Source organism: Lissotriton vulgaris, chromosome 2_1 (assembly GCF_964263255.1).
Source record: "Lissotriton vulgaris chromosome 2_1, aLisVul1.2, whole genome shotgun sequence".
Lineage (NCBI taxonomy): Eukaryota > Metazoa > Chordata > Amphibia > Caudata > Salamandridae > Lissotriton > Lissotriton vulgaris.
The window spans coordinates 1828581959-1828608199 of NC_141687.1; the positions used below are offsets into that span (position 1 = coordinate 1828581959).

The following is a 26241-nucleotide window of genomic DNA, read 5'->3' on the forward strand; positions in this document are numbered from 1 at the left end:
TGTAACAGCCTTCCCATCCAAGACAGGATGACTGTTCTCAGGGAGAGGGATTTTCTGACCAAAGGGACAGGGTAAACCGCATCCTTCTAGTCATCATACCCACCCTCCCAGTGTGATGAAAAATACTCCTTCATTTTATTCGATTTGTACCTATATTGTGCTGAGGTTTATTTAATAGGCAGGGTTTACTAAACACATCATTGCAGATCTTGCTATGTGGCTGCACAATATGCAGATGGACACAAACAAAGCTGCATTTGTTTATATGTTAATATTACTAACTGGGGTGAAAATACATACCGCTAAAGGGGTCTAGGTGCAGTAATATCAGGTGTGAACTAATGAAGCAGGATTCTTCAGTTCAGTACTTTCAGCCACTTCTCTGCTGGTGCACTGTTTTTACAGTACATTACATCCAGCAACATGTGGTGTAAATGATCCACAATCACCCATGTGCACACAGTTCTGGGGTTAAAAGACTAACTGACAGACAGTCATCTCCCAGTCAGAGCCACCCTGGTAAGGATAAACAAGCTTTGATACTGCAGTTCCCAATGTGATAACACTCTCAGCGGAAACAGTTCGTAAATATGGTGTTGATGCGCCTGTGCTGTATGGATGCCTTTTAATGGGGGAAGATGACACGTGAGCCACATTCCCCTTTGGGATTCTGGGGTGTAGAGAGACAACTGCAGTTTAGGGCAATGACTGTGGTTTAGTGGTACATGATCCAGTGCACATATCCCAGATCCAAGCATCAAATACCACATACCTGGTTGCAAATTGTTCGAACAAGCCTTACCCTCTTACACCTCACCCTCCTACATTTGACATCTTCTCTGCTGCTGTGATAGAAAACGTATGAAAGTGAAACAAGCCAGAATAACACCAAAGAGACATAATTCTACATGCAAAATATATTAATCAATATATTTTATCGTGTTAACGGACATTTTATCAATAGCACGTGATTTATACAGACGGATTACCTGAGATCAATCAAATGTCTTCGCTTTCCATGAAGATCATAATAAGTCTTATGTCCATCAACTTTGGAGAGAGCAAGTGTGCGGTGCACCCTCTCTCTCAAGGCACATGTGATTGCAAGTCTATTAGTCTGTATGGGAAATTGGAAGATGTCTTAAGAAGACAGTGTACATGAAACACCTGCTGACCATCCATAAAGACAGAGAGATGGCAGGAAGCAGGGGGCATCGGAAGGCAGGCAGCAGGGGGGCATCGGTGTGGACTAGCAGCTGACGTTTGACTAATCTGCCTCTGCCTTGCATGCTTTTCTGGGGATCTGGACTCTTGGTTAATCTCCTGATGGACCGGTCCATGGCCTACAGCGGTCTACAAGGTGTTTAAAACGTATGTGGTGAAGCAGAGGTAGGTTTGACATTACAGCGGCCAGAAGGTATGGATTTGGAAGAGAGGGGCTGTCAACAGACAAGCAGGGAATCACACAAAAAGCTACTTTTGCATCCATGACAACATGACAATCAGTCTTGATGGTCCCTGTGATGAGGCCAAAGCAGCCCTTTGGAATACATAAGTGCTGAAAGGGCTTTCACAGAGAGGAAGGGGGTCCTCGGATTTTATAAAGTGACATTGCGGTTCATACGGCCTATAAAGTCGTTTTTGTTCATGGCTCATGAGAGAATCTGAGATTTACATTATTTGGTCAATAAGGAAGAACACGTGGTTTTTGCTTTGTTGTCCATAAGGCACAAATAGCAGTTTACATTCTTTGGTGCAGGCGAGCGAATCTATGGTTTCCATTCTTTGGTCAATAAGGAAATATCTTTTGTTTTTTTCGTAAAACAGAATATGTGCTTTTCATTCTTTAAACCATAGGAAACAGTCTGTGGTTTTTGGGCTTTGTTCCATCGGTATTGTTCACAAGGCACAAACTGGACCAGTGTAGAGGAGGTACCAGCAGTTGTCTTCTTCACCTTTGAGAAGTTCAATCTTGGACACGGTTGCTGGCTGGAATCTCGCTTGCGGCAGGCACAACACCTTCCCATCTCGAGAAGGGCTCACAAGCTTCCTCTTTAGGGTTGGCACACTAATTTCAACTCAAATTAGGAGCAGTTCCTCTACAAAGATCCAAAAACAAAGCCAGGGCAGACTTCTCTGGGTGTAGTGTCGTTAGATGGACCTTGAGACAAGAACTTCAATGAAGAGTGCAACGAGGTCGTTGAGACGCAGACAAGAAACAATGATTCCAAGCTGGAAGGGCCAGACCACGGTCATAAGACTCCTTTCTGAGCTGCAACATCAAATAGAGATAGTGAGGAAACAAGAACAGGGGAAGTGTGAGACATTTCAAATCCCGGTGATCCCACAGCCTCAAATTAGACGCATGGCTCTACATCTACCTTTACTTTTTCTTGTGTCCTCTTTCATGACCAGGGACCCCCTTGCTCTCCCTCATGTCACTCATCCTCCTTACAACTACATTAGGCCTCGTGTGCCCTGTGTACCAATCCTTACTTGTACATGAAGCTCCACACAGTGACCGTCCACAACGTAAGGACTTGTGAATGAAGCCCCATTGCAGCTAGAGGCGCTAGTGCTTGGCCAACTGTGGAGGTTAGCACAGTTGAGGGCACACAATACATATCCAATTGTCCTTGAATTCCTGTACTACCCTCAGGTCGAGCAGGTAAAATCTAAATGGGTGTTATGGTTGCCAACGAAGAAAGAAAGAAGCATGATGGTGTCCCCACCCCCAACTGACTGCTCTTTAGACAGCCACCCAAGTCACCTTACAGAAGTGCCTTTCTTGTCTAGGTCTCACCTTCTCCTGTAGAAGGCTGCACTACCTCATGCTTTAGACCTCATTCACATCTACACCATACTTCACTTCCTGCTGGACTAGGCCTCCACTAGACTGCCTAAACACACCATCCACCCGCCACCCCCGTATTGCTTGCCCCTTGCATGTCCCCATACCTGACGTCTGGAACCGTAGGAGCTAGGACTGCTTGCTCTTGCTGCACGTTTTCGGTTTCCAATGGAGGGCCAAAGAGAACGCAACGATGAGGGCCAGGCTCACTACTATGGACATCCAGATGGCCCCCACTGTGTGGAGGAAAGAAGGCAAGGGTGCTGCGGCAGTTAGCAGCGACTGTCGCTGGCTCATGTCGGTGATCAGTGCCTCCATCTGGAAGTGAGTGCCAATGATAGCACACACGTGGAAGAGCTGATGGCTGTGCCCTGCAATGAGACAACGAGAAGCAAGCTGTTTAACCAGGGGCATGCGTGAGAACAGAGAGAGGGCGTATCAAGGGAGGTGGGAGCATGAGATAAAGTGAGTGAGATACAGACTGGGTGAGGTCATATGAAGAGAAGACGTGCAGTTTCTTCAAATGGATAATCACGTGCAAAGTCAGAGCAAACATTGATTATGTATGAGATAAGCGGGCATGCAAAAAGGGTGACCGAGCTACTGGCAGAGTAATCATGTAAGTAGCGGAAGATTGGGCTACTGGCCATGTAACACTATAAGCCTTAGAGGGGCATGTTTGTGAGTGGTCAAGCAGGGTCACGAGTGAGGTAGGAATACAATGGAGAGTACACTGATGTATGAGCATGTGAGCATGTGAGCAAGTGAGTGACGATGAGTGAGCAAGAGAACAGAGGGATGAAGACATTTTTTACATAGTTAGTGGTTTTGTAAAGTGCTACTTGAAGCAAAATGTGACTACTAGGCAATTTGCTGACGGTAGAAGAGAAATTGCATGCCTATGGAATAGTCCTGGAATGAGCAACAGCTGGTTCCAGGAGGCATCATGAGAGACCAATGTCCTTTGGCTCTATGCCTCCCTATTGGGTGGGGTCAGATTATTGAAAAACAATTAATGTGGGACAACGGGGGCTATGGATTAATCTTGTTTTATAACATTTGTATTGTTATTGGTCACTAGCGAAGCCCCACATTCTTTTTGGACGCTCAGGTTAAAGGCTACTCTTTGAGTTGCGCAAGAGTACTAGAATGTAGGCCTTTGAGGTGGTCTATGTGGCCACAACCTGGGTTTGGATGTGTATTCTAATTTTGTGTGGCAAACGTGTTGTGTTTAAGCATGTAATAAGGCATATAGATGTTGAACAGCTGGGTTTGCTCATATTTATCATTCCATATCAGCTTTGGTGATGGCAATCGCCATGATCTATCCTAGGCTTTGGACCAGCGTTAATGCTAAATAGGGCTAAAGAAAAGTCTGTTGAAGGCAATCTACTGTAACATTCAATATGGTGAGGCTAGACTGGGCTGAGGAAGAGTCTGGTGAAGCCAGTCGATGCCGAGGATCAGTGTGATGAAGCTACTCTATGAAGAGACTGGTAGTGTTGAAGCTGCTCCAGGTGGTCTCTCGCCTTTTTCTTTTCTTTTTTATTACTGTCACAAGGGTGCACTTGGGCTATTTTGTCACAGTGACACTGTAGGAAGTCTTAGCTATGCTGCTTCTTTCTAGGCCTCCAAAACCTTCATGTGAAGTATTCGTATTACTGTACAGGTTCTACAAGTGCACGCCTTCCCACTGCTTCATGTTTCGGGCCGTTGCTCTCTGGTAGTGGGTTTACCACAGACCTGTCCTAGCCCTGCCAAACATATCGTGGGTTGTGTACGTGGGGCTCTTGGGACTTGTGTCTCACACCTACCTTGAGTAAGCTGTGATTGTACTATCTGCCGTTTGAGCTCTGGGCAGACCCCATTCTGGAGAAAGTCACTATTGCCCTGTTCTAGAATAATAGTGGGTGTTTGCTAGTCTGGTAGTAATGCAGTGTGTGTGACTCGACTAGAATAGAGAGTTTGCAAGCAACCTGTCATCAGTGGTCGATGAGGTTCTGGAGACGTGTTCTATTCTTTGAATAAGGGAGTGTTTTATCTAGCTCATTTGGTGGCTCTAAATTGTTGATCATGTTCTTTGGTGTTGGTCTGGCCTGCTTTTTTTCGGTGCTTCTGCCTACTCCAGGTTTTTGACTATCCCTGCCCCAGTGTTTGTCTTTCTGGCTTCAGTTGCTCCCAACTCTGGATACTGACATTCTTGTAGTTTTCATGTCTTTGTTACTGTGGACTCTCCGTCCTTGTTGCCAAGGTTACTGGAGTTTTTAGGATCCACCTCCTGATAATTGGCAAGTTTGTGCCCAGCCACTTTAATCGAAGGTATCCAGGTCCATAATTCTGACCAATCTCACGGCCCATGTATAAGGAACTTGTGTACCGGCCAGGCAGCAAGATTTCAGAGTCCAATCGGCAGGGCAACCGAATAGTTTTCTCACTTCCAACTTGCTGGTAAAGTACCAGAAAGAGTCACTCTTCCATTGCCGCATGCGGAGGAGCGGCGGAAAGCAGAGTTGGCAGTGGTGTTTTTCCCTCCTTGGGCTACCACCCGTTCACAAATTCAAATAATAGTGGATTTAGCACCATGAGGATTCATTGTTCATAGTTCCTGGTTTGCATTGCTGATTATGGATGGGCAGTGGGATTGCATAAACTTAAAGTAAAGTATGGAATGTAGTGTAGCTGCATAGGCCTGGCAGGAGTGAAGCGGTATGGGTTTGGTTCCCTCTGTTGGGGTGTTCTGTGGCTGGGGCCACCTGAGTGGCTTTGTAAAGCTTTGTAGCCAAGCGCTGTGAATTATTTTCTGACTTGCTTTCATTGTTCCACCCATTTAACTCTGCAATGTGCAAGTCTGCTCGAAGTGCACAATCTTTCAACAAACGATGGACGACCGCAGAACACAGCTTTGCTTAAAGGAGGAGTAGCCAAAATGTACTCTCAAAATAGAAACGGTTCTTACAGCCTACTCCTTAGAGGCTGTCGCTACAGTTGTGGCAGCGGTTATAGAGGAGGGTGTTGCCCTTTTTACTTGTCCACCTGGTGTGAAGACAGTCTGTCTACTATTCTCCCAATAATAAACAACTGTTCACCCATAACCTGGAATCTATCCTTTTCTCATTGATGGGAAGTGTGTGCGTGTCCTAGTATGGTCAATGCTCGGCCTATCAATAGTTGGGAATTGCCTCTATGCCTCCTAAGCAGTCAGCGTCTAACCAAAATGGAGCTTTCACTGCAGGCTTTGTCCACGTTTTAAATTGCTGTCCATCTAGAGCCAAATTACAATAACTGCCCCAGGGGCGCAATGGGCATTTGCGCCATATTTGTGTGCCCACTGGGGCACTTTGGTATTATAGAAGGGGGCGCAGACGCTTGAGCGTCCCCTTCTTTAATACAAATATCCCTGGCGCACTTAAAGCGCCAGCGCTACCTTCAGAGGGTGTTCCCTCACTTGCATAGGGGCATGCCCTATGCAAATTAGGGAATTCATTTGACTCTGCGCCCGCTCCATATTACAGACGCGGGCGCAGAGTCAAAGCAGCCCTCAAGAGGCACACTGACAGTGCACCATTTAAAAGGTGGCACACTGTCTGTGAGCATCCTGAGAGCAGCCCTCTGCAGGGAGCACAGGGGACCCATGGATCTCCCAGACATCCCCTTGCAGGCAGGGGCAGTCACTGACTGCACACGCCTGCAAGGGGATCTCTATTACCCTGTAAAAGTGCAGGCAGGTGCCGCCTGCACTGCGAAAACATGGAGCAGCTGCTCCGTGTTTTCACATGTATGCACTGCCCTGGGGGCATCGCGAGTTTGCGGCTGCCCTGGGTGCAGCGCATACATAATAATAGGGTGCATTGTGATTGTTTTACCGCCCATGTTCATTTCCGTGCCCACTTGCTGGTGGACAGGGGTCGGAATGCTCAGCCATTCTATTCAGTGCCTAATTTGTATTAGAATAAGTGCTGGTGCCCAAAGCTCTGCTCAGAAGCCCGCTGCTGGTGCTATTAAATGTCACACACCGAATACCAACGCTGTTTAACCTTGAATTCACTCCATGCCCCTGTGCCTCACACTTACAGGCTCCTTCAGCTTTACAAGGGCCCTTGCACTTATTTATTTATTTTTTACAAATTAAGCACTGCAACTTTGCAGTCTTCTGCCTTTTCGCTTTGTGAATTTTTTTCCCTCTCTTGTTCTTTTGAAATGTTTGAAGAGGGAAAATAAGTGCTGGTGGCCCCCACCGGCAACCACCACCGCTCAAATAAAGCACCGATTTTGTTGGAGGAACAAATCCGCCCTGAGTTCAATAGAAGTCCCCCTTTCCCTTTTGATCTGTTGCCAGCCATCACCAGACAACTGGGCTCTGTGACTTCACCAGTCTAGCTTGAATCAAGAAACTGTCCTTGACCAGTTTTGACTAGGATACCTTGCGACTCCCACCTTGAAAAATCCTCCCAAGACAAGGGCAAAGACTAAATACATTTACTCAAAACTAGAAAATGAATTTGAACTTTGACCAAAGCACGCTGGCTTACGGGAGTATGTTTTCTGCTAGTGCATAGCGCACAACCACTATAAAACATTAGAACTGATAAGTGTTTGAGAGGGTTAAGTTCCTGGAAAGTATGAGTTACCTTTGACATTATAGCACTGTAATTTTAGTAAGGTGTGTGGCGAATGAGGCAAAGCACTGTCTAGTAATGTTTGTGACTGCTATGCAATTATACTTATACTTATGGCTCTATACCCAGGGCCAGCTTTAGGGCGGAGCGACCGGTGCCGCCACACCTGGCTCTAACTTTGGTGGTGCTGTGTTTAACAATAACTTTTGGTTTAAAAGCACATGGATTTCCTTGTGTGTCCAGTAGTTTTCAGGCAACAATAAAATGCCAAGATAACTCGGGTAATTAATGTTAAGCAGAGGTTGGCCCAGCACTCAAATAAGTGACATGTGAATGATAATTTATAATAAACCTTATTGACAATATAACAAAAAGCGCAGTCCTACAAGGTCTTCCCAATCAAAGAAAAGTACTGGCAGAATTTGATTGTAGATGCAAAAATTCTTTTATTCTTTATTGAGATACAAATTCATAAAATTCATGATCGCCGACGCGTTTCATCCTTATGCGGACTTTATAGGGCTTGCTGTCTTAAAATTCTTGAGATGCAATGTTTAAAATGCAATCAGGTCAAATTTGCAGAGTAAGTCATTGTCATTCGGTTCAATCAATTGTGTAAACCATCTGATGTTCCAAAATTTAAAAGGACCTGATGGACACGTTCACGCAAGCCCTGAAGAAGTCCGCACTTTTCTTTGATTGGGAAGACCTTGTTGGACTGCGCTTTTTGTTATATTGTCAATAAGGTTTATTATAGATTATCATTCACATGTCACTTATGTTCTGGGCCTACCTCTGCTTATCTTGTTCAAGTGACATGTATGTCATTCATCTAGGGCACATGGAGGCCATGCCCTAGGCCCTATGCACCAATCTCAAAATAAAAAACAGAGCCCAGATAAGGTACTTTGACTGGTGCAGGTTATTTTGCCCTGTTCTCCCTTTGTGTGTTGAGATGGTGATTAATGTTGCTAATGGTGAGAGAATGGAATTTGGTCGAGTAGCAGTTTTGACTCATCATAAAGCAGCGTGGAGAATTAATGTGCCTGCTGCAAACAAGGTGTACTTTGCCGATCACAGAAAAGTGTGAGTGAACTATGAGTAGCACCAGGGCTTTAAGTGGGTCGGGTCTCACCGGGTCTGAGCACCGGCAGTTTTTTAAAGGAGGCAAAGAAACGGGTCTCTATCGGGCTCTGTTTTGTGCCCAGGCACAGGTGGTCCTTTTTTTCTCAGACTGCAGTGACAGCAGGCACATCGATGTGCGCATGCTCACACTGCTTACTTATCACTAGTGGAGAAGTTATGGCATGACGTCATGCCAGGTGAGCGTTGTAGGGGAATGGAAATCCTATAAAGAGTCATTTGCTCTCTGGATTTCCCTTCTCTTTTTGAAACGCAGGAGAAGCAACATCATTGTGGTGTCACCAGGGCTTTAAGTGGAAGCTTTTTCAATATTCTAGACAAGCCATAGTTGCTGCTTATTTATCTTATGCAACTAACAACCATTGACAAAGCTAATAATCCTGACTTGTTGTAGGTATGATGTTACTTGTTGTATCATATGTCTGGATGCAATGATAGAAACAGCAAAATACAAGTAGGGCGGCACACTATGCTAAGAACAGATTTTTACCCTATGTGTTTTTAAGCCACGCCCTTAATCACATAGGCCACACCCCTTTGAGAGACACCCCACCCCCAGTTTTTTCATCCCACTTAAAGCCCTGAGTAGCGCTATACAAAAATAAAGTGTATGGTAGAGAGAAGCTAGGACCGCCACCCTGCTAGACAACCTCGCCACCCTCGGTCTCAAGCAGCTGGTGACCACCCCCACACACTACGCCGGACACACACTCGACCCCGTCTTTTCCTCCAGCAAGGACATCCCCTTCAGCCACGCCACCGGACTCCACTGGACGGACCACAGCTGCGTCCACTTCAGCTACAGAAAGAACACGATCCACCATCACCAGCAACAGGTTGCACGCAGAAGCTGGAACAAGATCACAGCCGACCAGCTCGCCGCATCCCTGAGCCAGGACCCCCCCGCCAGCTCAGCGAACCCCAGCCAGGCCGCCAACAACCTCACGAAGTGGATCAGCAACTGTGCAGACGACCTCGCCCCACTGGGGACCCCGCCCAGCAGACCCGGCAGTAAGAAAGCACCATGGTTCACCGACGAACTCAAGAGCTCCAAGAAGAACTGCCGAGCCCTCGAGAGAGCCTGGCGCAGAGACCCAACATCAGACAACATGACCACCCTCAAGCTCGCCACTCGAAAACACCACCAACTGATCCACACCACCAAGAAAACCGCATTCAAGGAACGACTGGACAACAACGCCCACAACAGCAAGGAACTCTTCAACATCGTCAAAGAGCTCTCCAACCCCAGCGCCGGAAACAACGACATCACCCCATCACAAGACCTCTGCAACTCCCTCGCCTCCTACTGCCACAACAAGATCGTGGACATACACAACAGCTTCAGCACACAGCCAACGCACCCCACGACAGCACCTGCACCCCCCACCACCATCCTCTGCGCCTGGACCCCGATCAACACCGAGGAAACCCTACGGACGATGAACTCCATCCACTCCGGATCTCCAACCGACCCCTGCCCTCACCACGTCTTCAACAAAGCCGACTCCGTCATCGCGCCCCACCTGCGGGACATCATCAACACCTCCTTCGACACCGCTACCTTCCCAGAGAGCTGGAAGCATGCCGAACTCAGCGCTCTACTGAAGAAACCATCAGCGGACCCCACCGAACTCAAAAACTACCACCCCATCTCACTCCTCCCGTTTCCGGCCAAAGTCATCGAGAAGACCGTCAACAAGCAGCTGACCGACTTCCTTGAGACAAATGGATCCCTCGACCGCTCGCAGTCTGGCTTCCGGGCCAACCACAGCACCGAGACCGCCCTCATCGCAGCCACTGATGACATCCGAGCCCTGCTCGACAACGGAGAAACAGCGGCCCTCATCCTCCTGGACCTCTCCGTGGCATTCGACACTGTCTGCCACCGCACCCTAGTGCAGCGCCCCAGCAACGTCGGAATCCAAGAGAAGGCACTAGAATGGATCATCTCCTTCCTCGCCGGAAGGACTCAGAGTCCGCCTCTCCCCGTTCAGATCAGAAGCCACCAAAGTCATCTGCGGCGTTCCTCAAGGCTCCTCGCTCAGCCCCACCCTCTTCAATGTCTACTTGAGCCCCCTTGCGGCCATCGCACGCCAACACAACCTCAACATCATCTCTTACGCCGACGACACCCAGCTGATCCTCTCCCTCACCAACGACCCCGCCACCGCCAGAGCCAACCTACACGAAGGGATGAAAGACGTAGCCGAGTGGATGATGAACAGCCGCCTGAAACTGAACTCAGACAAGACGGAAGTCCTCATCCTGGGATCCTCGCCCTCCGCCTGGGACGACTCCTGGTGGCCCCGTGCCAAACCAACAGACCACGCACGCAACCTGGGCTTCATCCTGGACTCCTCCCTCTCCATGACCAGACAAGTCAACGCCGTCTCCTTGTCATGCTTCAACATCCTGCGCATGCTACGTAAGATCTTCCGGTGGATCCCCACCGAGACCAGGAAGACGGTCACCCAGGCCCTCGTCACCAGCGGACTGGACTACGGCAACTCCCTCTACGCCGGAACCACTGCCAAACTCCAGAAGAGACTCCAGCGAATCCAGAACGCCTCAGCAAGACTCATCCTGGACATCCCCCGACACAGCCACATCTCCGGACACCTGAGAGACCTGCACTGGCTCCCGGTCAACAAGAGAATCACGTTCCGACTCCTCACCCACGCACACAAAGGTCTACACAACCAAGGCCCAAGATACCTCAACAACCGCCTCAACTTCTACACCCCCACACGCCAGCTTCGATCAGCCAACCACGCCCTCGCCGCCGTCCCCCGCATCCGAAGAGCCACCACAGGAGGAAGGTCCTTCTCCTACCTGGCCGCCAAGACGTGGAACTCCCTCCCGACCCACCTCCACCTGACCCAAGACCACCTCGCCTTCAGGAAGCAGCTCAAGACCTGGCTGTTCGAGCAGTAGCGGACCCCCCCGTCCCCAAGCGCCTGGAGACCCTCCGGGTGAGTAGCGCGCTATATAAATGCTTTGATTGATATAAATAAATAAATAAATGCTTTGATTGATTGAGAGATGAGAGACACTGCTGGAGGGTGGTAGTGAGGGAATCCATGGAGAAGGAGGTCATGGGGGGGGGCGCCAAATAGATTGCTACACCGGTCCTCACCAGAGCTAAAGCTGGCCCTATCTGTACCACTGTGCGCAGTGTATCCCTGCACCCCGATACCTTTGCTCTCCTACGTCCCCAAATGACTACCTATTTTCACTCACCGATGTAGTCAAAGCAGCCCGGTGCCAGCCGCTCAGGCAAGTGCGTGGCGAAAAGGAAGCCGGTGAGGAAAGCCAGGCCGATGTGCCAGCGGTGCGTTGCGCATGCGTCATTGTCGGTGCAGCCGTCCCCGGTGCACAGGTAGAGCTGCGAATAGAACGGTTGACAGTAATGCCTGTTCTCTACCAGAAGAAATCAATGTTACAGCTTTGAGGAGCATCACGGTATACCAATCATCTGTGCGGGACTAAGCAAGCGTTATGTGGACAGGCATCAGAAACCACAGAGCAAAGGTGCAGAACTGAGTGTCAATTCATCAATTGACACATAATGGCTACACAAGTGGGCACCACATATTAATGGACTGAGTGCAGGTGTAAACATTACAAGTATAGCCATAATTGCAAAGTGATGAAGAAGTACAGGTGGTCCCATTCAGTAATCTATTTAGGAGTATGGGAAGTAGTGTTGTGGAAGTACTTTTACGTACTCTTACATGCCTTTCCAAGTCCAACTCCGAATTGGGAAAAGTGCAAGGAGAGCTCAGTTCGTACTAATTGCATACGAATATTACAATTTAAATGTTTTGAGGACTATTCACAAAGACATATTGGAAAATGTAATGTAGTACATGCAGAGTTTTACTTAACAACTGAAAAATGCCTTTGGATATTTTTGTTACGCAATTTGGGTCCGATTCACAAACTCACAGCAAGTGCACACAAACTGATGAAACTGAGGGATTGGCAGACCGGTCATAAACTCCGACAGGCTTGTGGGTTAAGCAAGAGTAATAATAATAATAATCCACATTTGTAAAGCGCACAATCACCCGTAAGGGTCCCTAGGCGCTGGGGGCCGTTGGGAAGATTAAGCAAGCTATTGCCCAGACTCACATGGTGCCTGCCTAATCTGCCGCCGGCCCAGGGGATCGAACCGTGATCCCCAGTTTCCGGAGTCAGTCGCCCTAGCCGCGGCGCCACAGTCAGCTAATATTATGTCCTATTCACATAAACATTGATACTTTTTTTTAAAGTAGAGTACTCATCACTTCATATATCAATGTAAGGGCTCGCAGAAAGGCAATATAAGCAGTAAAAATGAGTCCCTTATCCCCTGATTTGGCTGTAAAAAACACTGTTATAATTGGTGGTCTTGCACTCGGTAAGTATCTGATGCGGGAAAATCAGTGATTCCCCGATGATTAAGTGTTCAGTGTCCCCCGCCGGCTCAAATTAAGCACTGAATAGATCCCTTACCCGGTAGAAGAGGGGGACGGTGTCGAACAGGTATGGATATGCGAAGGCCAACACTCGCATCACTTTCGAAAGCCGGGGCCGCTCAGCCTCGGGAAACCTGCAGAAACGAAACCAGAAACAATGCTAAGGAATTATAGTAAGAAAGAATACTAACTGTAAAAATGATTGTATGTAAAGTTCATCTTTAAAAGAATCTCCACAATCCTAATATTTCCCATTATCAACAAGGTAACAAGCGCACGTGGTACATGCTATCTGAGACATGAATTTGCTGTACGTCTGATGTAACATGCCCTGTAGGGACAGGCTGATTTATGGATGGTAGAGATGATTTATGACCGGTCATATAATTATGATTTATGAGCCGGTCAGAATGATTTGTGACACTCAGTATGAATTATGCAACTGTAAAATGTTTTATGGACTTGTCATCTCGAATTAGGACAGACTAATGTGTTGTACGAAGTCTATGATGCAACGTAAAGTCCATGCATTTAATAAAACTGCGGCCAAGTATTCCCACAGCAAAGAAAAGCACATGGCTGAAGTAAGTTTATTCATACAGGTATACGTGGGATTTGTATGTATTGGAATGGGCTAAGTGTGAGAGTTATAACATGCCCTTGAAGCTATGGGATATTTGCTATGTGATGTATATGTCTGGGACAAACTGACTGGGACCTGGATTTGCTAGACCTGTACAATAACCCGCCTTGAAGAACAGGCTTGTTGAGAACTGGATTCCCATTCGTCTGGACGTCTACAAGAGACATGCTTGTAGGCCCTGCAATCAGTGCTTCTGTATTCCTGGAAGAGATAGACCAGCGGGCTGATTGTTTCCCTGTGTATGGCCTGTACGATGTAGGAACACTACTTTACTTAAGCATCTACCACAATTTTTTTTAAAATTTATTTATAAAAAAAACTTTATTGTGCATTCAAATAAAGTTACACACAAGGGCCTACAACCACAGGGGCCGGCCGCTAGCAAAAGTAGGAGTAATCAGTATATACCACAGCTCTTTCGCCGACATCCCTGAGGCCCGGCAGCGATTCAGGATAAGATCCGTAGCAACACAGGATAGAGCCATAATTAAGTATTATTTTGTTTTTTACAAAAAAGAAAAATAAAGGAAAGAACAAAAACAAGTCTCAAGGCATGGAACATTGTACACGGAATTGTGCTCGTACGGGAGGGACCTCCAAGTGCAAAGTTGTGCAAACTGATAGTTAGTGGAAGGTGTCAGGGGGGCCAGTAGGTGAGCCAAGAATAGGAACAAAATTTAAACAAAACATGGAATGTCGGATCAGGGGGAGAGGGAGATGTCTGGATTGTCATCAAACGGGGGTGTACATACGTTCCCTCGGTAGGCGTTCCACTGGCTCCAGATTTTAGTCCACGCCCCAGGTCTGCCCCTTGCCAAATACACAGTCTTTTCTCTAAACATACACCAATCCATATTTTCCTTCCATACTGACACAGTGGGCGGCCGCCGGGAACCCCACAACTGTGCAATGCCTCTCTGGGCAATCATGTTCCCAAGGGTCGCCCACTGGGTCTGAGCGACACTATAATCATTCGGTTCCCACACATTCAACAGACATCGCCGGGCTTCAGGCAACAGCGCGACTCCGGTGACACACTCCATCACTGCATGCACACGATTCCAAAATGCGGTCACCTCCTGGCACTCCAAAATAATATGGAGGAAGGTACCAATCATTCCACAACCACGCTTACATAGCCCATCAGCAGAATAACCCATAGAAACCAGACGAGGACCGGTGACATACACACGGTGGAGAATTTTAAGTTGGACGAGGCGGAGACGGGCGGGAATAGCCACCTCCTTAGGTGAAGATAATGCCGACTGCCAGTCTTCATCGTACAGTTCCAGCCCATCCCCAGTCCAGACTTCTCTGAGACATACAAGGAGATCCGCCCGATTATTGATCAACTTCTTGTATATTAATAAAATCGTACTATCAGGCACATGACCATCAAGCACACGATCTTCCAGCGGGGAGGACTCAGGGATATTGGCATCGGCAGTGAAGACCGAGGTCAAGGCATGACGATCCTGTGCGTATCTAAAAAACTCCCTGTCACTCAACTCATATTCCTTCTGCAATGTCTCAAATGTCTTAACTGCACCCTTGGCCCAGAGGTCGCCCACCATGCTAATACCAATCATATCCCATTTCTCAAAACCTTTTGTTGTCCAGAGGCATCCCAATCTCTCAGACGCATACAAAGGAGTCGCGCGTGTCAGTCGATCCTTCCAACCCAGGGCCGCATTCGCATCACACCAGACTCGTACAGCAATCTTAGTGGGACCTGTTAAATTTCTCCCTGCCACCTTAGAGTAGAGCGCCCTGTTATAATTCCCACCCAGCAACTGATACTTATCCATCTCAAATGCGGGATTTGGGCTGGGTGCATACATTGCGTGGTTAATCGCGCTCAACTGAGAGGCCCAATAATACCGCCTGATGTCTGGGAGCGCCATGCCCCCGTCATACCAGGGGAGGGTTAGCTTAGAGAGGGCGATTCTTGCACGCCCGTCCCAGACAAGCCGCCTCTGCAAGCTCTCCACCTCCCGGAAACAGCCTGCAGGGATAATATCGAATGAATTCTGGAGTGCCTACAGAAAACGTGGCAGGGACATCATTTTAAAAAGCGCAGCATGACCGAGCAGCGTCGATGGTAATCTACGCCAGCGAACGACGTTGAGTTTCAGCCTCTTTAGAGGGGGAAGCAAATTGCGTTCATAGCGAACAGCGGGGTCTAACGATATAAAAATCCCCAAATATTTGAATCCCATCTGCGAGACCTGGATGGGAAATCTACGAGGCAAAGGGGGGAAGACCACCCGAAATTACATAGACACAGGATTTAGTACAATTAATGACTAGACCTGAGTTCTTGCCAAATGAAGTGAGAACATCGAACAAAACATTAAGCGATTTTCGGGGGGAGGTAAGGTATAACAGCATAGCGTCAGCGTAAAGCGAGATCCGGTCTTCAAAATCCGGAGTCCACTGGATACCCTTTATCGAAGGCTCCCATCGGAGCCAAGCAACCAGAGGCTCTAAGGCAAGCGCAAAAAGTAGGGGAGACAACGGGCAGCCCTGTCTTGTACCCCTCCCAAGAGTAAAAGAATCAGATACTCGGCCATTAACGACCACCTGAGCCAGCGGTTCCTCGTATAGAAGTTTCACCCACCCGATAAACTCAGAACCAAAACCAAATTTTGCGAGGGCGGCCCAGAATATGGCCATTCTATAGTGTCAAAGGCCATCGTGGCGTCCAAATAAGCCAAGATGGCCGGCTCATGAAGAGACCCGCCCTCGCGAGGACGCCATGCAAACGCCTCAAGTTGAGTGCGGTGTTACGATGCGGGATAAAACCAGATTGGTCCGGGTGGATCAGGTCACCAATCACCGTGATCAGCCGATTAGCCAACACTTTAGCTAGGATTTTAGGTTCGGCGTTCAACAGGGAGATGGGCCTGTATGAAGCGCAGCGATCCAGAGGCTTCCCCTCCTTAGGAATTACCACAATCGTAGCTAAACGCTGATCACAGGGGAGAGAGCCAAGGTCTCGCGACTCCAGGAACATATCTCAGAGATACGGAGAACTTTATCGGGCGCAATTTGTATAGTTCGATGAGCAGACCGTTGGGGCCCATGGACTTGCCAGAGCGAACGGAGCAAATGGCGATTGCAATCTCATCCGCCGACAATGGAGCATCCATTAGGTCTCGGTCAGCCTCTGATAGGCTTGGCAGTGCAATATCGCGTAGCAACAAATGATATTATTCCTCATCTCTATTAGAGACCGGAGAATACACTGTACGAAAATTGTCCCCAAAACACCCCACTATGTCACTCGGATCAGTCACACACACTCCATTCAGGTTCTGAATCACGGGGACCACACGATTCGCCCTTTCTTTCTTATCAAGCCACGCAATCAATTTACCCGCCTTGTCCTCAACATTGTACAATCTGCCCTGCTGCTCCCTGTGCATTATTTTGGCAGCATCCGTGACCAGGGATTTGTAATCCAGTTGTTTCAAACCAAGGGCGTGGAGTTTGGCATGGGTAACGCCTGATTCCAAGTTACTCTCCAGCACGACTATTTCTGTCTCAAGACGAACAATTTCTTGATTTTTAGTTTTCTTAGCATCAGCAATTAAGGATAGAGCCTGCCCACGAATGACAGTCTTGAAGGCTTCCCATAGTGGCACAGATGAGGACACAGACCCGTCGTTTTCAAGGAAATATTGATCCAGGGACTTTATCAAACCAGCACGGGTCTTAGGATTACGTACATACCAGGGGTTTATGGGAGCGACTCGTCCTGCACCACACACTTTAGTATCCATACAGAGCCACAATGGGGAATGGTCTGAAATGCCCCGGGCAAGGTGTCTGATCTCTCTGACAGAAGGGGACTGCGCCGCCGGCATTAGAACGTAATCAAGTCTGGAAAGGCCCCAGAATGAAAAGTGTATTGTATCTGCGCTGGATGCATCAACCTCCAGCAGTCCACCAAACCAAAAGTCTCCAAAAACCCACTCAGCCATGACTGAGACTTGGTAAGATCTCGGGGGGGTGATGATCTACATTGCCAGAAACAACAGAATTAAAGTCCCCACCCATAATCAGGGTACCATCAGGGAGTCCCAGCACTACTCGCACAATATCTGAGAAAGTGGAGGTCTGTAGACCCGGTGGAACATAGACAGTGATCAGCGAAACAGTCCTACCCTCCCATCTACCAGTGAGGGCGGCGTAGCGCCCCCTGTCGTCGAGGATTACGTTGTCTATCTCCAAAGGGAGAGAGGACGGAACAAGAATGCCAACGCCCCTAGAACCAGTGGTGAACCCAGAATGTGCAACGAGACGGTAACCCCACCTGTTCATGGCGTGACACGTATTCCCCACCAGATTAGGCGTGGGCGGAAAATCCGTTCCGCTCGCGGATTTTGCGGATTTTCGGGAAATCCGCAATCCGCGAGATTTGCGAATTTCCCGCAAAATCCGCAAATCCGCGAGCAGCGGATTTTGCTCGCACTGCTCGCACTGCTCGCGTGAGTTCGCGCCCCGCGAATAAGTGCAAAATTGCAGAAATACGATCTTGGCAAAACTGAAAGTAACTACTTACCAGGTTCAAAAGTTCAGGCACATCATTAGTAGCCATTTCCTGTAGTGCTTCCTGAGGGGCCCCTCCAGAGTTCAGTTGCCAGTTGAAACTATTATGTGACCCTGCTCTGAACCTCAGAATAGTTACACATATGCCACAAAGGTCCTGAATTACAGCTAAGGGAGACAAGCAGGAGCCAGGCTGGAAGTTAAAATCAATTAATCAGCCCCTAATTCATTATTGTCAGTTGGGGCAGGGCAGGTGTTGTAACTAATTTTGCAACAATGAAAGCACTTAGCAAGTGCAAAAGATCACTAATCAGGGCGCACTAAGGAAGCAGGTGCCAGCTAAAAAAATATTCTGTGACACATTAATCAGCCCCAAATTAATTCAGGTCACTTGAGGCAGGGAAGGTGTGCTTTGCTTTGCCGAAAATAATGTACACTGGACAACCAGAGGGTGTAGTGATGAAACAGAGGGTGGCATGGGTGGGCCAGAGGGTGGCATGGGTGGGCCAGAGGGTGGCAGTGGTGACAGAGAGTGGCAGTGATGAAGAAGAGTGTCCCAAACAGGCTGGACACGTAGAAACAACAAGTTCGCAAAACTTGCGACCCGACAGGTAAGTTCGCAAATTGCGAAATTGTAAAAACCCTCGCGAACTGGCAGAAACACGGGCGAACACAAAAAAAAAAAAATCCGCAAATTCGCGGGAATTCGCGGATTTTGCGGATTGCGAATCCGCAAATCCGCAAAATTCGCGGATTGCCAATCCGCAAAATCCGCTCATGCTTACACCAGATGTGTCTCCTGTAAAAGAACGACATCGGGGGACAGGCGACGCAAGAATTGTAGCACCACTCCCCGTTTTATTCTATCACCCAACCCGTTAACATTCCAAGATATTAGCCTTAACCCACTACCCCCCATCCCAGCAAGAAATGTGGAACCCACCCCACAAGGACCACAATAGCCGGATCATAGAAAGGAGCAATACGTTGCCTTGAGAAAAGATAACAAACCCCCAAACACTCCCCCCCCACCCTGCACCCCTGCATTAGACTAGAAAGCCACCCCAACTTGCAGTGTGCCTGTCGCCCTACCATTACACTAATCTACAAGAAGAACCCTGGAGGAGGAAAGAGTCCACCACCCCCGCCACCCTCGGGTATACGACAATGAAATACAACAATGGTAAAATAATCGAACCCAGCTGTGAAAAGTCAAGTATTCGGAAATCGGGACCCGCATCGTCCCTTCTGTTCTGGCTCACCACCCTCGGCGCCACCAGGGTGCTCAGTTCGATCATTCCGGGCAGGCAGAGAATCCAGCCAGTCACTCACATTCTCTGGCCGGTCGAAGAAAAACGTCCGGTCCTCGTACTCAACACGAAGTCTGGTAGGAAACAACATAGCATATTTCAGGCCCAAGTCTCGGAGTCTTCGCTTCACACCCTGAAAGCCCATCCTTTGCTTCTGAACAAGCTGAGTGAAGTCCGGGTAAAAGCTGACTGTAGTGTTTTCGAATTTTACCGGGCCGCTCACCCTCGAGGCCTGCAGGATAGCATCCCGGTCTCTGAAATGAAAGAGCTTGGCAATGATAGGGCTCGGAGGGGCGCCCGGCCTCGGCTTTCCACCGGGCACACGGTGGGCACGTTCCACGGCAAAGAATTTGCTCAGTCCTGTAGGGGCAAGGTGGTTCAGAACGAGGTCTTCCACCAGGAGGTCAGTTGAAGGATTTTCGGGGTTTTCAGGGACACCAATGACGCGGATGTTGTTGCGTCTTGCCCTATTTTCAAAATCCTCCAGTCGATGAGACATGAGGTCGTTGGATGATTTAAGGTTGCCGATTTCCGTTTGTAGTTCCGACATCGTCCGTAAGGCTAGAAGTCTTCAAATCCAGCGATTTCACTTTCTCATTAGTTTTAGACAAGTAGGCTCTGATCAAGGTGACATCGATGGCAACTGTGTCGATTTTATGAGCCAGAGCCTCATATTTCTGGCCGATGGTAGCCTTCATATTGGCAATGGCGCTCATGACGTCTTGGAGAGACAGTTCGGTCAGCGCAGCTGGGTCTTGCTTGGCGTCCTCCGGAGTGCGGGTGGCGCCACCGGGGGATCCTTTAGATTGGGTATAACGATCCAGGATATTAGTTTGAACCGGTCCCCCGCGAATAGGCGCCTTGGTTTTCCGTTTCTCGTTGTCGGCCCTAGCAGCCATACTGGAAGATACGCTTCGGAGGGGCCCGTGAGACCTGGTGAAAATGGCAGCTCGTAGGCAAGTCACCAAAAGTCTACAAGAGTAGGCTCGTGTGGCTGAGGTGACAACGCAGTTCGATACAGAAGCGTTAAGAGTCGAAGGCACACGATGATGAGACAGAGCCAGGCCTCCGACAGAACGGAACAGTCCTGCGATCTGACGGTGCCAGGACCCAAAAGCGAAACCGAAAGTTGATCAGGGCTACTGGGGGAAGACCCCTCAGCCGTTGTTGTTCAACTTCGTCCCGGCATGCCAGCTTGCCAAGCCCCCGGCTTACCGCAAGGTGGGCCTCAAAAGTTCGGACCAACGTAACTTCGGTTCCCAGAGTCCAAATCAAATTCTTCAAAGAGCAAAAGCATCAGCTGAGGTTCATCTTCAGTAACCCATCTGAAAAATCAGGATTGCGTCAGGATATTTTGCAAAGAGCGGCGAGGGTCCCGGGAGCCCTGTGCTCATGCAGGATGCTCGCGTAGCTCCTCCTCATCTACCGCAATTTTAATCATCCCCTAGGTGCTCTCTTTAGTAAAAGTAATCAAGACAATTTGGTGATTTGTAACTTTCGGTGAAGAATTCCTTCCCCTTCCATTCAGAGCTCCCTATTCATATAGGAAGCCCGGCCACCATCAGAAGAATTTGTGGTGAATGAGGAGAACCCGAGGGTGAAGCATGACACCTGGATGGGTGTGTGAGGATTCTTTCAATTGTTTTTCAATTGTTTTGAATTGCCTTTTCAGAACACAGTACTGTCCTCTTTCTGTGGATCTGCAATTTGGATAAGTTCCAAGGAGTTTTCTTCACAGCAAGAGGACTGTTTTTTGTGGTTTTATTTCCCTATATAGTCTTCATTGCCTTGAACCCATAGGATGGCTTGGCATCCAACAAAACACTTCATCGCATCTAACATAACATAGAGATGCTGCCTGAGTGGCTATCATGGTGGCCTGACAGCACGCTACTTCAAACAGGACAAATTAGTAAGACAGAAAGCACAGGAGCCCAACACAGCTCAAATATTCCTTGGGTTTGATGTAATCATTCTAACAGCAGCACATTTCCACCAACAGCATTCGAGACACCATTCATTCAATGGAACAATCTTTACAGAATTCGCCATAGCCAACCAATAAAGTCCAGCTAAGCCACCCCCGGATGCCTTGGCTACAGCATTACCAAATCTGATGAATGCAGTCATGTTTCAACGCGTCGGACAATGGACAGCAAATTCACCCAAACGGAAACTAAATGCTTTTAGCCAGATTCTAGCCTCTCTCATTCATATTCCTAACAGCAGGTCTGGTAATGTTTAAAAAAGACTATTACAAGCAAGTAGAGAACCACAAATAATCTACTCATAGGCCCGACTCAAATCAAAATCGAACTCCACCACCGCCAACACCACCACCTTTTTTTCTGATGTCCTCTGGCCCCAAGGCTGATCTTACTTCGAGCCACAGTCCAAACCAACAACGATGTGAGGACTCTCTAATATAAGGTTACCACATTTATGAACAACCTGTGGTTAAGAAAATCCCATGTTTGAGGGAGATTTTTCTTCCTATCCATGGTCCAGAATTCTGCCCGGTAAAAGTAAGGATAGTCAAAACCATCTCGAACTCCAAAGATTCCTTTGATGCACTGTTGGGCTGTATGGAACACTAGTATCCACAACCTCCCATTTATCTCTCCAAACACCATCCGCCTCTCATGCACGAATAAGCTTTGATACAAGTCTGCTGTAACATGACTGGAGTACATGTCGAAACTAGAGCTGGGCCTAATTTGCTATATGCGAAATTACAGCAAGATTATGCAAGATTGTGCAAGGAGGATAACTCAGCACTTTGCTCTATTTTTCTTAGCACAAAATGTATCCTTACATCCAAAATGGACCAGAGGATGCATTTTGTGCCAAGAAAACAGTGCTAAATACAACCTATACGAACAGACGCTGCCGGAAGCCACTTGGCTCACTATGTTTGATGTTTCTGTGCTCCAGTGATAGGAATTTTGTGCCAAAATACTGTTTATTATGCGAATGGGCATAGTTGCATATTTTTTTTTATTTTTCTTCAGAAGAGTAACACGAAATTACAGAAATTACTCAGATTACTTGGCCTAGCCTGAACCTCACAGTCAACATCAGGCTACACTATAAACTATAAACTCACACTGTACCAACTATGCATAACAAACGGAGTAGTGCATAATCAGCCATCCAGAAGCACATTAGAGCCTTGTCTGAGGGACGAAATGTATTAAAAAGTTAAACTACAATAAATACATCCTACATACACACCCCAGCAGATGTTCATGTGCACATTAACATGCCCACTGCCAAGCACTTGTAAATGGAGATGTACATATATACATCAAGGTAAATAGAACCTGTTGATTATTTTGACTGAACAGTATCTTTTTGTTCATAAACTAAAATTTAAATAAACTTCAGATTTATGTTGCACCAGAGGAACTTGAGATATAATAAAGTAACTGGTCAAACAGTAAAAGTTCTTGTAGAAAAATGTACCAGTGGCTCCTCAAAGAGCATCACACAACTAGGACGAGAAGCATTTGTATATATATATATATTATAGTTATGTTAGAGTTTACATAGGAAGAGCATATTTTGTGTTGCTAATAACTTCGGTGCTGTTTGACGAATGTGCATGAAACTTTAATGAAGTTAATCCACCTCAGCTCCTCCTGGAATGGTTTGGGGTGATCTGTCAAGCAGGAGCCAAGAAAAACGAGCTGCCCCAAAACGTTGATTTCCCATGTTAATTCCTATAGAAATGTTTGCTCTCTGGTGCAGAAAAAACAGCTGAACAGAATTACACCAAATTTAGCTGAAAGTTTGAACTTTCTTCAGAAACATACTTTTTGTTATTTGGTGTAAATCCATTCAGCTGTTTTAGAAATATGCATTTACAGAGGTGCTTAGAGTGATCATGAAGGGGTTGAAAATGTAAGTAAATCTGGACGATTGGTCCAGCGGGTGTTCCATGGTGCTGTAAATCTCAACAGTAGGGCCCTCTGATTAGGGGTGGGAGTTTTTTTATCCCCTCATCCTTTTTGGTACCAGAGAACTGGGACTGGTCCCATGGTATCAAGCAATCTGACTGGCTAGCAGCAACTCAAAGACAAGCATTGGCAAATCCAATAGGTCTTGCCTTTTAGTCCTAATGACATTGCCTAGGGTTTTTAGTGACGCTGTATATCATAGTACTCTAAAACATTTCCTATGGGGTGAAACAGCATGGTCTGTGGTGTAGTTAAGAGTTGTAGTGATGCCAGCGGGGGTGGAGGGCAGTCAGGGAGGTATGAATGCACGGCGGGTGTACTTATAACCACAGGGCATTCATCCCTTCCCCTCACCCCATGTACAGCAAAGCATTTACATGGTATGGAATACGAGTCGTGGAGTTATTTTGAGGGTTTCATTCTATACTGTGCTCTAAATTATGCCCCTCGTCTCTAGAAGAGGCACATATTTGACAATACTGTGTAATGCTGTATTTTAGTAATGTATTCTATGTACTTTTATGGATTTGTTTTAATAATTACGGAAATCCGAATAAAGACAATTTGATTTGATTAGTCGCTATCCATCTACTGTACTCTCAGGTACGCATTCTCTGCTTGCTATTGCTAATTTTAGCGAGTCAAGTGTGATAAGTAAGTTACTTGATTATTGAATTAGAATTAAACTATATTTTAAGCCTCACAACCTCCTTAGTCCTGAGGTATCTTATCTGTAAACATTAGGAATAATTAGACCCAGGCTAAATTATGGTAGCAAGTACTATAAAAACCTTTGATGAACCAACCCCCACCACCACTTTGTCGAGACTTGCACTCTAAGTGTTGCTGTTAAAAGGAGCATATTGAGTGGTTCTTCTACTTGTTGTTTGTAATATCTCTGCACACTTACTTTATTGCCTCTAATTATCACTGTGTATTTTTAGATTGGTGTGAAAAGTCCTCTGAATGTGATCCTGCATGGTTTTCAGTGAGTCCTATTCCCATCTATAATAATACTTTGTTGCGTTGTGAATCACAGATGCTAATAAAGTAATCTGTATATGTGCTTCATTGGTGAAAACAAGTCTTTTTTCAGCCAGTGGCTGCTCCTCCGATAAGACAGAGGAGCGTCGCCCCACTGCTCGTTGGGCAGTGGAAAATAAAAATAAAATGATAATAACAAGAAATTATTATCATTTTATTTTTCTTTATGACTTCAGCCTGGTCGGGTGGGGTGGGGCTGGCTCACAGCAGAGGGAGCATTATTGGTTTGCACTCCATCCCTTTGGGGCCATGATGCTTACATCAGCCCCCAAGGGTCGGCCAAACTGTCATGCGCACTAGGCATGTTCTCCATTGGGCAGTGTTGCACAGCCCCTTGGAGAACCAGGTTTTCAAGAGCTTGCAGAATTGTATTAGGTTGGTTTCCCTGCAAATGTTGAGGGGGAGGGAGTTCCAGAGCTTGGAGGCATTGTAAGAAAAGAGGCGTCCTCATGACCGCGCCTTCTTGATTCTGGGGATGTTTGCCAGGAAGAGGTGGTCGATCATAGCTTACTGTTGGCTATGTATGGTTTGATCAGGGCTCTCAGGATTGGAGGGCCCTTATCCTGGAGAATTTTATGTGTTATGCAGAGGGATCTGAAATTAATTCTCTCTTGGATTGGGAGCCATGTAAGGAGCTAAGGGCAGGTTTGGCATAGCATCGAGTTTTCTGGAATGGGGGGTTAAAGGGGGAGGATTTTTCGCGTGGTGCGTAGGAGACCAAAGCAGATTCCCACGGTTTTCCTAGCTTCGGTTTGGAAAGTGAGGTCCTGATCGAGCCAGACACCCAGGCTTTTTATTTCTTTTTTTGGGGAGGGAGCTGGCCCCATGCAAGTTGGCCACATGGGTTTGGGGGCGAATTTAGCTTGATTGCCTAGCACTAGGATCTCTGATTTGTCTCCATTTAATTTGAGGAGGGATTTGCTCATCCAACTGGAGATTTCTTTGAGACAGGAGCATAGATTTTAAGGGGTGTGGTTCGGCCGGTTTAGGGAGACAACGATTTGGGTGTCGTCTGCGTACATGACCAGATTGATGCCAAAAGGGGCTACAATTTCCTCCAGCTGGGACATATACACATTGAAAAGTGTAGTGCTTAACCTTGAGCCCTGGGGAACCCCACATTGGAGTGGAATAGCTCTGGATCGAATGTTGCCTTCGGAGACCTGAAAGGTTCTATTTTCTAAAAATGATTTGAGCCAGGATAGGGCCGACCCTGTAACTCCTATTCTGCATAGACGGTGGACAAGGATACGGGGATCTACCGTATCAAAAGCTGAGCTTAAGTCCAGGAGGATCACTGCTGCAAATCCACCTGAGTCCAGGATCATTCTCGCCTCTTCTACAACTGCCATCAGGGCGGTGTCCAAGCCCTGGCATGGCCGAAAGCCTGTCTGCGAGCGGTGTAGGAGTCCATTAGATTCAAGGAAGGCGGAGAGCTGTTGGTTAACGAATTTCTCTGCCACCTTGCTGATTCCAGGTAGTAAGGAGATGGGCCAGTAGTTGCCGAACTCTAGGGGATCCAGATGGGGTTTCTTTAGCAGTGCTCTTACTGTGGCTCTTTTCCAGTTGTGGGGAACAGTACCCTGTTCTAGGGAGGCGTTAATTAAGATGGTGATGAGGAAGGTGATGTTGGGTGTCATTAGTTTCAGGATGTTAAA

At 47.4% G+C, this 26241-nt stretch overlaps 1 protein-coding gene across 5 annotated transcripts in view; it reads right to left on the reverse strand.

Moving 5' to 3' along the window:
* Positions 1–761: 761 nt before the first annotated feature.
* The window catches only part of PAQR5 (progestin and adipoQ receptor family member 5), a 278294-nt gene continuing 252814 nt past the window's right edge, over positions 762–26241 (reverse strand). For 2 of the 5 annotated variants that reach the window (XM_086957946.1, XM_086957949.1), the window contains 4 exons: positions 13111–13207; positions 11854–11998; positions 2959–3222; positions 762–2272 (listed from right to left, as the gene is read on the reverse strand). In XM_086957946.1, the coding sequence (XP_086814072.1) occupies positions 2981–3222; positions 11854–11998; positions 13111–13207 (484 nt within the window). In that variant the 3' untranslated portion in view covers positions 762–2272; positions 2959–2980. The remainder of the gene's footprint in view (positions 2273–2958; positions 3223–11853; positions 11999–13110; positions 13208–26241) is intronic. The other 3 variants (XM_086957948.1, XM_086957947.1, XM_086957950.1) reach the window with 2 other exon arrangements.